Genomic DNA, 14,144 nt, shown 5'->3' with positions numbered 1-14,144 from the left:
CCGAGTTGCCAAAAGTAAAAACAAGGTCTTCCCACGATTTTCGTTTGCGCTTCCTAATTAATGCGGTGTAGCTATTCCGGACTTCCCTGTACTGCTGCCTGAGGGCTTCTACCTCAGCCTATGACCATGATCTGTGAGTGCGCTGGAAAGTTTTTCGTCTGTGATTTACTTCGCGTCTTAGGGCTTCTAGCTCAGGGCCCCACCAAGGTCTCCGAGAACAGACATCCGGACACGATCGTTGGCAGAAGGCAGGCTGGTGGGGGCCGCGTTATGGTCTGGGGAATGTTTTCATGGCATGGCTTGGGTCAGCTAATACCTCTGGAGGGCACCCTCAACGCAAATGGTTACCTATCAATATTCGCCAATCAGGTACACCCGTACATGTTGACTGTGTTCACTGGGGGCAATGGTATCTATTAGCAAGACAATGCGCCATGCCATGTCGCCAGAATTGTCCGTGAGTGGTTTGAGGAGCACGGCAAAGACTTCAAGCTACTCCCTTGGCCATCGAATTCCCCCCCAGATCTTAACCCAATTGAAAATCTATGGGACCACCTCGATCAACACATCAGACGGATGGATAATCCACCAAGGAACCTACGGAACTCGGGGTGCACTGCAGTCTGCATGGTCACAGATACCCATAGCAACCTTCCGCAGACTTACTGAGTCCCTCCCACGGCGGCTGGCTGCGGTGCATGCTGCAAAAGGCGCATATTCTGGATACTAGGTAGGTGGTCATAATAATGTGACTGGATACTAGGTAAGTGGGCATAATAATGTGGATACTAGGTAGGTAGTTATAATAATGTGATGCTAGCGCCAGCCCTGCTGGAAGCAAGTGAGGGGAGAATTCCATGCATTTGAATCTTGGCTGGTATGTTGAAAAGCACCTAACATTTGTGGGTTTTTTTTTTTTTTTTTTTGATAAAGCATCTTCATCAAAGTCTATTACTGCATTTCTGTTTTATCTAAGCTTTAAACAAAACTTGGTGTAGTCGCTGTTCTTCTGAATCGTTTATTTCAAAACTAAGGCGAGTTTTATCATCGCTCAAACTAAAGGCAAGTTTTAGCATGCTACTAAATATGTAGTGATGATGATGGTAGTAGCATTTTTGTTTTCTTGCTAAAGAGAATTTTTTGAAGTGAAACTTCTTTAGGTGCGCCCCAGGCAGTTTTCACATGGCAGTAACCTGTGTACATGGATTGACAAAAATCGCCACGAAATGATTAATCGCCCCCCCAACCACTGTACCACTTCGTACCTCGCACGAGCGACGTGGCGCTGTACGTAGCAGCGACGCATGACGCAATTAGTACCCCTACAGCGCGACCACGGTGTAACTCGCCCGCGTGTCGCGTTTATGTTTTAAATCGCTATATCTCAGCTTCCAGCAGTCCGATTTTAAAAATTTAAAAACCAAAATATTTTTTTCGTCATTAACTACCATATTTCATAAAAAATTTGAAAGGAAAAAAATTTATAATTCAACATGCCGAAGACTAATAGTGAGCTTTGTAGGGCGTATAGAGCACGTATACGTGCAATGCGACCACCGAAAAGACCTCCATTGAGTACAAAGGAGAGATCTGTAAAAACTTTGTAATAAACTTGTAAAACGATTGAAAAATATTAAACCTCGCTAATATTGAAATAATAAAAGATTCTAAAGAAGTTTCTCTTATCTTCCACAATGCGCGCTCGGCACACACACACACACACTTTTTTTTTTTAATTGTGTCTGAATTTACAACAGGTGGTCTAGGAATTTGACCATTGAACTACTGGTTAATTTCTCAAATCAATTGAAGTCTTTCATCCGGGATAGATGAGTATTCATAGTTATTTTGAAAAGGTGGATGTCTACAGCAGCGCTTTCAACGCCAGAGACGGTTGAATAGCACTGCTGTAGATACGCTTTTCACATTCGCCACACTTAGCACAAAGCGATTTTTACCTCTTCTAACCACTGAAAGTGCCAATTGGAGAACACTACGTTTCGTCAGAAGTCAAGATAGGCATGTGGACAGCCCTGAGACTATTCATGCGGATTCTTCTCTGGAGGAATATACTTGATGGTGGAGGTGAAAAGAAAGTAACAAGGTCTGAATCGAAGAATTAACTATGTTTTGCTTCCTGTGTGATTAGTGTGATAAAAAAAGTTTTTATATAACTTTTCTGTTTTTACATGAATTACTTCCTAAGTGAGTTGTTAAATTCTTCCCAATGAAAGGTTGAATAAAAAAAAAAAAATTAAAGTTAACGGAGAGCTTAAGTAGCAATTAAAGTGATTGCTGTTGGTACGATTTTATAGCTTAAAGCTTCTAGCTACAAAAATATACAATTAAAGTAAGGAAGTGGCAAAAGCATAATTTTTTTAAGTAGATACATTAAAAATATGGTTTTTATAGGCTGACCTACCGTAGTTACGTAAAATAACAAGCTACTAATTACCAAAATGTAGATTTCGGTAGCTACCGAATTTCCTTGTTAAGCTATAACCATGTACCGTACAGAATTGAAACTTATACTCCTTTTAGCAACTCTCATTGTATAATCAAATCTGGTGTCATCGACCCCCACCAATGAGGAGACAACTATCTTCGAAACTGTGCTTTCTGAGTGGTAAAACTCATTTGAGAATAAGTAACGGTAAACTTCTTCTTTAGGCGCCTCCGTAGCCAGAAGCAGCAGTGCGTAGCACATGCTTCTTGATTAGACCGGGGTTCGAGCCCGTGACCACCAAATACGGAGGATGCGGAAAGGTCAGGAAATGACCACCGCATATCCCCGGAGCAATATGGCCTTAGTTGCTAATGCTCCTAAAAACCAAATAACAACAACAACTCCTTTGAAGAAGTATTATGCATTCTAGGTGCACGAATCCAGCAACTCGTGAAGGGATCCACAATATAAGATGTAATATATAGGTTCTGCGACTTTGCTCTAACTTCAGGTTATTCCGGAATTCATTTCGAATGAAAAATGCTATATTAACAGGGGACCGATTCTCAATAATTACGAAACTATGTGCAGCAAGGGTGGATGTTTATGCATGCCAGCGCCCCAGTAGCACACGTGCTAGCAAATAAAAGTTAACTGTGAACACGCCATTTTTCCATTGACGTCACTGGGAGAAAATTTCCATCATTTTCCACAATGGCGATATACAGATATGCATTTTGTGCCGTGGTAATGCCATGCCACTGAAAAATATCAGCAACGATTCCCTTAACGAAGAATCCCAGATCGAAAATGTTTACTAATGTTTACCAAGTCTTGTCTCTGACAGCTGAATGTCCGAAAAAGTCGATATGGGTGTAGAGGAAAATATGATTAAACGATGAAAACTACACTAAGTAATCGATTTCCAATTTGATCAACGAAATGTACAATGTAATGTAATATATATGTTTTTATTAAATGTTTTTCCCTCCAATACTAAGCGCCTTCAAGTTTGAGCTACATTTCAAAAAATATTATTGAATAACTGTTGCTCAGTTACTCAACATTTTTCAATCCAAAACTGCCTCAGAAATCGCCTCCTGAAGTCGCAGAATAGCCTGTATGATGTTGTCTCCTATCAAACTTTGCTTACAATTATACGCTGCCTCAGTGTAGTGTAACTGCTAATAAAATAACAAAAAATTCCTCAAGATAGACTTAAGCCATTTCCTCATACATCTCATTGAGGGAGTTCGGTTTATTTGTACAACAGCAAAGCAATTCTTTGCGACAGTGTGATAGTCTGAGAGAGTCAGAGTCTTCTTTGTCATTTTTTATGACTATTTTTATGGTGTCATTTTTTTCTCGCTTTAAATGCAAATTAAATTACACTGTACTTAGTTTATTCAGCCTTTCTGGTAGCGGGGGACCAGTTCATTTATTCAAAGTTTGCGCAAAGTTTAATTCATGATTACTTTTACTAACTTACTTCTACACTCATTATAACATATACATAATTTTCTGTTGCGTACCTTTTTCTATTATTATACTGTATTTCTCACTTAGAATGGTATTTATACACCCCACTTTCTCCTAAAACTACTCGAATGCGCAATATGATCGGGCAACAACCTCTTACTTTTGTACCATAATTCGCATTGCGATTTGAATTCCTGAATTAATTAAATACATTAATTTAATTGAAAGCGTTTAATTAATCCATTTTAAGTACACAATGAATCTCAATAGGCTTAACAAGTTTCACTCTAAAAAATACCAACATAAAGCAAGGTCCTTCATCGTTTCAGATCTCTAACGGATCTTTCCTTTATATACAAAATACACAGCACAATATTTAATGGCATTTAAGGATAATAACATTTAATGGTATTCCGCTACAAATTACATTACATATTCTGCTTATATTAACATGTAAAACATGCCTTAGCCTTTTCTTCTCTTCTGATGATGGAAAGTTATACCTATATTAACCTTGCTGAAGTGTATAAGACGTTGATCCTTTCATTGATTATTCCGCTTTTTAGTTAAGTAATATAAAAACAAAAATGAATAAAGTGAAAAATTAATTAAAGGTATGAACCTATACGTGGACTAATCAACTTAACACTTTTTTTTTTATCACGTGGAAATTCGCAGCTACTGCAACACCTTAAGCTTGGGAGGCGCTGCCGCTACTTGCACAAAAGCAGTAATTAAAAGAAACTAAACAATACTGAAGAAAATTAAATTAACCAGCGAGAGGCGATATTTTCTCAGGGAAGTAACAAAGCAAATAACCCGGGGGGGGGGGGGGGGGGGAACTGTAGCCGGAATGCGGCAAGAACTCCACAACTAAGCACAAATTCTAAAGAATATGTCGACACCCAAACCAAGAATAAAAACAACACAAAAGAAAGTTTTCGGATAAAGTAACCATTTTGTCAGGCGGGCATCAACTACTGTGAATATGACTGTTTGAGATTCAGCGCCACAGTGGTTACTTAATTTTAAGTGGTTACAACAGTAACACACGTTGGTTACTGTTGTCTACCTAACGGTAGACAACAATAACCAACATTAACAGTAAAACAATGAAAAACGTCAACATCCCTAATTCCAAATTTTGTGATCAGCTGTTTTGACGTAGAGAAAATTAGCCGGTTGTTTTGTTTTGATCAAGTCTCTTTTTTTCTGGTGGGGGTACTGACTCCTGGCGACCTCCCAGAATGGAACTCTTCCCCCCACAGAATGGATGCGCCCCTATTTCTAAGGTGATAAACCAGAACGTCCCATCAGAAAGTCCAGACCAACCTCTCGGGGGTGCCCACAGGGTTCTGTCTTGGAGCCCTTTGTGTGGAACATGGTCCTGCACAGCTAGCTTTCTGAAACTTTTGAAGGATGCAAAATTGTGGCGTTTGCAGACGACCTGACTATGGTTGTTTCTGGGAAATCACGCTCCGACCTTGAAAACAAAGTAAATCTTGTCCTAGCAGATCTCTACTCCTGGACAGTTCTCAACAAGCTTCAAATCAGTACCAGCAAAACAAAAATGATACTTTTTAAATCAAAGCTTGACCTACGTCGCCCACCACAAATCAAGATCTCCGGAAAACAGCTTCCTATTGTGACACAGGCTAAAGTCCTAGGGGTGATCATTGACCATAAGCTGAGCTTCCTTCCACATCTACAATACCTAGGGGTCAAAACGAAAAGATTTTAGCTGCAATCATGAGGATCTCCAAGAGCAACTGGGGACTCTCCAACAAAACACTCTCTCTGTATTATAAAGCTGTTTTCATCCCCATTGTGACCTACGCAGCAGGAGCGTGGTTTCACCGGGTTCAACGAGTACATATGAAGTCAAGGTCAACTCCATTCAACTTGCTATGCTCTTGGCCACTCACAGATTATGCCGAACAGTGTCTACAGCTGCCATCCACAGGTGATAGCTGGAACTCTGCCGCTTGATCTATTTATTATCTTCAGAGGGCTTAACTTCAGAATTAAAAAGAAAATACCAACGAAGATACAAAACGAAAAGATTTTAGCTGCAATCATGAGGATCTCCAAGAGCAACTGGGGACTCTCCAACAAAACACTCTCTCTGTATTATAAAGCTGTTTTCATCCCCATTGTGACCTACGCAGCAGGAGCGTGGTTTCACCGGGTTCAACGAGTACATATGAAGTCAAGGTCAACTCCATTCAACTTGCTATGCTCTTGGCCACTCACAGATTATGCCGAACAGTGTCTACAGCTGCCATCCACAGGTGATAGCTGGAACTCTGCCGCTTGATCTATTTATTATCTTCAGAGGGCTTAACTTCAGAATTAAAAAGAAAATACCAACGAAGATACAAAACGAAAAGATTTTAGCTGCAATCATGAGGATCTCCAAGAGCAACTGGGGACTCTCCAACAAAACACTCTCTCTGTATTATAAAGCTGTTTTCATCCCCATTGTGACCTACGCAGCAGGAGCGTGGTTTCACCGGGTTCAACGAGTACATATGAAGTCAAGGTCAACTCCATTCAACTTGCTATGCTCTTGGCCACTCACAGATTATGCCGAACAGTGTCTACAGCTGCCATCCACAGGTGATAGCTGGAACTCTGCCGCTTGATCTATTTATTATCTTCAGAGGGCTTAACTTCAGAATTAAAAAGAAAATACCAACGAAGATACAGGGCCTAGAGCTAAATCTCAATACTGACCCCAAAGCAGAAAGAGTTCGCTGCTATAAGGAACTCGTCAACATTTGGCAGTCTAGATGGAACACCTCACACACAGGCTCCGTTACCAGAAAATTCCTCTCTGATGTCACTTTCACAACCCTGAAAACGGTAAAGACCTGGCTTTCTCTCACCTTGGAATCCTCCTACTTGGTTACCGGACACGGGTTCCTTAACGAAAAGTTACATCAACTGGGTTTGCTACCAACAGATCGCTGTTTCTGCGGCAGTTCAGAGAATTGGAAACATCTTCTTTTCGAATTCAAGTTGTACGATGACATAAGAAGGACCCTGCTGCAGGCTGTGCCAGGTATCTCAGAACAGCAACCAGAGCCTCTACTCCAAACACCTGACAATCTAAAGGCATTCCAATCCTATGCATCCGAAGTCTTTGAGCGCAGGAAGCAGAGCTACATAGTTGTTACTGCACCTAACAATACCTCTTCAGTGACTTAAAGAGTTCTATATTCGCATGCCACCATCTTCTTCATTTTTTATTTATTTTTTTTTTTCTTCTCCACGTGCTGTCTGGAGTTCCCACTCTAGTGCAGCCTGTTTATTTATTCATTCATTTTCATTTCATTTCATTCATTTATTTATTTATTTAGTTTATTTTATTTATCTTTCTCTTCTTTATTTTCTAAATCAAATTATTCTTTTCTTTATTTTTATTAAATTATTATTTTTCTTATTTATTTAATTTGTTCTTCACGCGCTCTGCCTTGAGATCCCACTCTAGTGCAGCCAATTTATTTATTTATTTTATTTCTTTTATTTCTATTTTTATTTTTTATTACTTTTATTTCTATTTTTATTTTTTATTTTATTATTTTTATTCCTATTTTTTTATTATTATATATAATTTTTTTAATTAATTTTTTTTCACGCGCTCTGCCTTGAGTTCCCAATCTAGTGCAGCCAATTTATTTAAATTGTTTTTCTTCTTCTTCTTCTTCTTCTTATTTCTTTATTTTTTATTATTATTTTTTATCATTATTATTTAATATATATATATATTTTTATTAATTAATTTACTCTTTTTTTTCCCCCTCACTGCACCACGGGTGGTTTTTTTTTTTTTTTTTTTTTTTGGGCTCTTCTGTCTTTATCTCCTCCCTCTGGAATGGGCTCCCAGAGGAATCTGTTCCACCTTCTGGCAACATTAGGTGGGTCAGAGTCTCACTTGAGACAGTACGTGTTTTTCTGGGACTGGCCCACCTTCCCGTGGTGTGGACGAGTACCCAGAATCATCTGTCCAGGCGACTGATGCTTCTGGGTAGCCAAGTGGCCAGAACATAACAACAGAACACACAGATAATACACACAAACGTACGTCACACACATATCTGGCCCATTTGTAGTGATACTGTTCTTCACAGAGACACAAGGCGGAGTTTAACAAACGTTCTAGGTGCCGCCCTTACATATACACATGTCCAGACATGTCCACCTTGACTATTCAGACACCATTCCTAGTTCCGGGCATGGCTCACTGAACGAGAAGCTCTTCCAACTAGGCCTAATACCCATAGACGTCTGCTACTGCGGCGACAAGGAGAATTGGTTCCAACTTCTCTAGGAGGCCCTGAGGCAAGACCTAGTTAATACCATCCCTCTCACTGAAAACCAACTGGACATTCTGTTGCAAGCACCACAGAACCTGGCGCCTCCGTAGCCAGGGAAGGAGCAGCAGTGCGTAACACACGCTTCTTGATTAGACCTGGGTTCGAGCCCGTCACCACCAAATACGGAGGATGCGGAAAGGTCACAGAATGACCACCGCATATCCCGGAGCAATATGGCCTTAGTTGCTAATGCTCCTAAAAACCAAATAACAACAACCACAGAACCTAGTAGTAGTAGTAGTAGTAGTGGCATGTGATGCAAGAAAGCAAGTGTATGAGCTTATGCAGCATCAGCCAAAAAAAAAAAAAAAAAAAAAAATCACACCATTCCCTCCAAATGCCTGTCCAGTTCCTCCTTAAATTTATTTAACCTATCAACTTCCATAACGACAGATGGAAGTTTGTTCCAGCGATTAACCACCCGCTGGCTAAAGGCAAATTTCCGCACAACTATTCTACATCTGTCTTTTCTTAATTTGAATGTATGCCCCCTTAGGTTCGTAATCTGAACAAGTGGAAGGATCCCATCAGAATTCAGCATGCTGAACCCATTCAAGGCCTTATACACCTCAATCAGATCACCACGCAGGTGCCTAGTCTCCAGCCACTGCAATTTGCAGAATTTAAGCCTCTCTTGGTAAGAGGATCCCTTCATTCCCCTCACCAATCTTGTTGCCCTTCTCTGTACACGCTCAAGCAAATCTACATCCTTCCTAAAATGAGGCCTCCAGACCTGTACGCAGAACTCAAGGCGTGACCTAAACATTGCCTTATACAGAGGGATACACCTCCTTTTTCCTGCTAGCAAAATTCCTATATATCATTGAGAAAACCCCATGACCTGCCCTGGCAACCTGTCTGCATTGCTCAGAAAACTTCATATCTGACTGCACAATTACTCCCAGGTCTTTACCTGGCTACCTTACAGAACTTCTCGACGCAAGTATACACGCGCACGAAAACCTCCTACAGAATAACAAAGGCTACGAACGGATATCCCCAGACAGCAGCTTAAACATCCTTTTTTTTTTCTTTTTTTTTTTTCTATTCGCGCTCTACTCTAGTGTACTTTTTCCTCTGAAGTGTTCCTGTTTTATATATATATATATATATATATTTTTTTAACACCGCTGGATTCCCCCCCCCCTCTGGAATGCCCCCCAGATGAATCTGGTCCACCTTTTGGCAACAACAGGTAAGTCAAGGTCTCGAATTGAGACGGCATGAGCTCTACTGGGACTGTCCTACCTTCCCGTGGTGTGGACGAGAACCCAGAATCATGTCTCCAGGTGACTGATGCTTCTGGGTAGTCAAGTGCCAGAACACAACAGAACAATACAAGCTACTCGCACAAAACCTACACTACTCTCATATCTGTCCCTTTTACGATGGTATTGTTCTTCATGGAGATACGAAACGGAGTTGAACAGACGTTCTAGGAATCGCCCCTTACAAAAACACATGTCCATTCTGGCTAAGACTGACTAACTTAGAGCAGTTTGCAAAGTTCTAGAAGAGGTATTATTCTCCATCAATGACAGTATGCGAATTCAGCAGACCATTCAAGTCGGAGGTTTATTGAAAATCTTTCGAGTTCAGTTTGGTACATTTGAGGCAAGTGCCAAACCGACTGTGTCAGGAAGGCACTGTAAAGTAAAGTACTTTATAAATAAGGCATTTTTCTACCTTTAGTAGAGTGAAGAGCGGATAATTTACTTTATAATTACAGTGATTTGTAACTAAAAAATCTTCTGACTACATTCCAGTATGACAGAATACAAATTGCTGTCTTCATCTGATCAGATGCCAATCCCTCTAATTATCGCAGAACTGTGAAGTTGGTAACGCCTCATATTTCTCAAAGGAAAACAGGTCAACATTCTTGCTAATCCCTGTAGACAAGCCTCATATAGTTAGGAACGCAATTGGTTTAATTTTTTACTTTATGTAAGCCTACTCAGCAGCTCACAGGATAAAGAATCGGGAGATAAGTACGCTGTTCCCAGTAATACCGGCTAATTACTAACAAACAGTTTAATCTTGTACTGAGTGACTAATACGCTAGATTAGATATTACGGCTCAAAATTTAATTAACTGCACGTCCACATGACAAGCACAAGTTTCATTAACTGCAGATGGTTTCAACCCAAAACTATTTACAAGATTCATTATTTTTTTACAGCATGTATATCAGTGTAGCCGTCTTAATCTGCAGACAAAAACACCTAATCTACTTTTGCTAATTTTATACCCTCTTTTTTTCTTTTTTTTTTTTATCTAGGGTAATAACATTTAATTAACTTGTTATCGATAATTTCAGATGAATAATTCTGTCTAAGTGAACAATCCTTAAGGTATTCATCAGTGGAACTTTCACATCTTTTTTGTTTCAGAAATGCAAAAAAATATTAATAGAGCTATTTAACTTGTCAAACCATTTCGCTTAGATGTAAACGTAGCCGAGTGGTCATGAGCGAAAGTACATAGCACGCGTTCCGAGAGTGAACCGGAGTTCAAGCCCGTAAATACGATAAATATTTGTATTGACGATTGATTGTAAATTCTACTGATTCGGTTGTCGTGGCGGAGTATAAACAGACAATTTATTTAAAATAATTATTTCATTTTGTTAATCAAATATTTAAGCTCTTTAATCTTTTTTTTTTTTTTAAGTTCCCTGAGCAACTATAATGATATATATTTATTTTTTTGTTTTAGTTAGTTGTTGGCGCATCGGCTTCTATGGCCATAATGCGCCCCCGAAGATTTTTGCAGTACTCTGATCCAAGCCCGAGGCGGGATTCAAACCCGCGACCTTTGGGTTACCAGGCAGGCATTTTACCCATCCGGCTAGCCCGGTCGGCTATATATTTATTCTGCGTGCATACGCACAAACATGCAAAGTTCACAAGATTATCAAAAATGAGGCCATCTGTATCCGAGTGGTCAAAACAGGCTTACCATATGCGTTTGAGGTGATGGTTCGAGTCCATATAACCACTACATACAATAAAAATAATTAGTTGCAAACTCTTCAGACCTATGTGGTCGTGCCGGAGCATAAACAGAACTGAATATATAAATTATATAAAATAACTTTATAACAACTCACCTTATTTTGATCAGTCCAGTAAAGGAAGAATCCCTTTTTGTCAACTTTCAACGTCACTGGAGTTCCCACTGTAGAATCCTGAACAAAACACAAAAACAATCATTTACCACATAGATATCAATAAACAGATAATTATACCACTATATAAGTTAATGCTACAAAACGTAATTAAAAACTAATCTATCAAAGTTTATTCGGTGACTTCAGAGTTGAGGATACTCTGACTCACACGCCACCCACGATCGAATTTAATGCGGCATTGCATATAAAAAAATCGAATTTAATGCGACGATGCACAAAATAACAATAGAAAACATGCAAAGTACACTACCAAGGAACACGACCCTGCTCTATCGACCTGCTGCTGTTTCTTATCCATTTACCAAGTACAGACACACAACCTTTTAACTCATTTTTTTTAGTTAGCAATTCGGATGAGAGAAGTTTGCATATACACAGTCGAATCTATATAATTCATCCTTCTTTGTTCCCTACTTTGCCAACAAGAACCTTTGGATTCTACGTTATTTGAGTCGGCTGGTTACTTACTATGGTCAATAAATGTATCATATCTGTATTACATATTTTCTGGTATAAAACGTTCGAGCTGAGTTTCTGCGAGTTAAAACCATGCAACCACCACTGAGACCCTATTTCCACCACAATATATATATATATATAAACCACGAGACCATAATGTGTTATAAATTATCAAAACCTTTCTTTGACATACTCGTTAACGATATTTCAAACACGATTTTGCATCTACAAAGTTAAATAACACATTGGACGAAAAATCTTAACCAGAAATCGAGTTTATAATATTAAGCGGAATTTAGTATAAGTTAATTTTAAAATACAAAATTAAATAATTAATGCATTTTCGCAAATTACTAACTGAATATCATTTAGTCACTGGGGTGTCGTAAATGCCATGGTAACAGGATAAGACGTTTTATGCGTGTTTTTTTTTTTTTTTTGTACTTTTAACCTTTATTTTACTCATATCTTCAATTTGGAAATAAAATATTTTTTCAAAATTTGACTTTATTTAAAGATATTGAGTTAAGAATGTGTGCTGCTAAATATCAGGAGTTAGTACTATATTTATAATTTTAGTATCCTTTAAATAAAAAAAATGTGCAAGGCAGTATGGTGAATGAAGTAAATTTGCATCAAATATTAACAATTTTAGTAGAAATGATCAAGTTTGGATAATGCTTTGATCATCTACCTAATTCCTTTTATAAAATGGCAAAAACTTGCATTTAAAAAAAGAAAAAAAAAAGCAAGAGGATGCAGCTGAACGTGGTGGTTGTAATGAAAACGATAAACCAAGCATATATCATTCATTCATTCAGAATCATTAATGACTTAAAAAAATATTTACCCATTAGTCCCTGCTTCGTGGTTTATATATATATACTGTTTTGCATGAAAATATCGTGCACAACGCTTTTTTTTTAAAATTACATCGCACAGAAATATTATTGTGTAATATGATTAAATGTTTTCAAGGGGGAATACACACAACAGTTATCACGAGTTTAAATGGAAGTTTTCTTCCAAACACCACTTGGCTTTTAGACAACATACAGTATAATTACACAGATCGGCATACGTTGTGTAACAGAGGTCGCCTACCGGCTGTGGGACACCAATAACAAAACACGCTGAGTTTCTATGAGTGATTGAGTTTGGTCTCTTCTGTTTCAGAAGCAATTTCTCGTCTCGTGTCCATTTCCTCTCTCCTGCCCTCATTGCTTTCGACTAACGTCTATAAAATGCGTTTTTGATATTTGAAGTCCTCTCCCAAATATTTGCTGTGGATCATGTTACTTGTACAGATTTCTAAATTCATTTTTGAACCTTATCAACGTCATGGTTTAAAACACTCCAGTACGTACGAAATACAAGTATTAACTAGTTTTGTAAATTGCACACATTCTAAAAAATGTACACGGATAACAGCTGCTACTCGCTTAGGCACTGATTCCACTCGAAATCTGAAGATGTCCGTAAGGATCTGCATTCATGCTGCCTGCAAGGCTTTCCAAAATGTCGGAATAGAGGAGAGTTGTGAGTCCGTATGCCTCAATTCCCATTTCAAAACATCCCACAGTATGCAATTAGACTGAGATCAAGCGAATTTGGAGGCCACTCAAAACAGTTAATATCTTCACTGCGTTCCTCGAACTACTCATGCACTGTGTGGACCCGATAGCATGGCTCGTTATCGTCTTGGAAGATCTCGTTTCTGTCCAGGGAAAAATGTACATGGCAGAGTGCACATGATCTCCTAAGAGCTACCGGTAGAAATTTATACCTTATGTGAATGCCGTATTTCCTAAATCTCCAACTTGGTTTTCTCCTGGTCTTCATACCACCTACCTCATCACTGGACACGGATCAATAAACCATAAATTAACATCCATGGGAATCATTGACAACCCCTACTGTGCATGTGGTGAAATAGAAGACTGGAACCATCTAGTATATACCTGCCAACACTATGAGGACCTCCGCAGCATCCTGTTTACTCGTATACAAGATAACCCTCAAGGAAATGAACACTTATTCATCACAGAAGAAAACTACTACTATGAGTTTACCAAGTTTGCACAAGCCCTCTTCACAAGACGGAGCACCTTATTGCCAACACAAAATAGGAACAACCCAAACATCTGATCCTAACCTAACTGGCCAACTGATCTTAACCTGGATAGG

At 38.9% G+C, this 14,144-nt stretch overlaps 1 protein-coding gene across 1 annotated transcript in view; it reads right to left on the bottom strand.

Moving 5' to 3' along the window:
- The window catches only part of LOC150084836 (1-phosphatidylinositol 4,5-bisphosphate phosphodiesterase classes I and II-like), a 932,481-nt gene that overhangs the window by 728,319 nt on the left and 190,018 nt on the right, over window positions 1–14,144 (bottom strand). Inside the window, exon 2 of the mRNA XM_090376366.1 lies at window positions 11,418–11,495. Coding sequence (XP_090232492.1) covers window positions 11,418–11,495 — 78 coding nt within the window. The remainder of the gene's footprint in view (window positions 1–11,417; window positions 11,496–14,144) is intronic.

The sequence above is a fragment of the Mastigoproctus giganteus genome, chromosome 6, assembly GCF_048544385.1.
Source record: "Mastigoproctus giganteus isolate SK-2022 chromosome 6, ASM4854438v1, whole genome shotgun sequence".
NCBI lineage: Eukaryota > Metazoa > Arthropoda > Arachnida > Uropygi > Thelyphonidae > Mastigoproctus > Mastigoproctus giganteus.
This window is presented reverse-complemented; position numbering and strand designations above follow the sequence as displayed.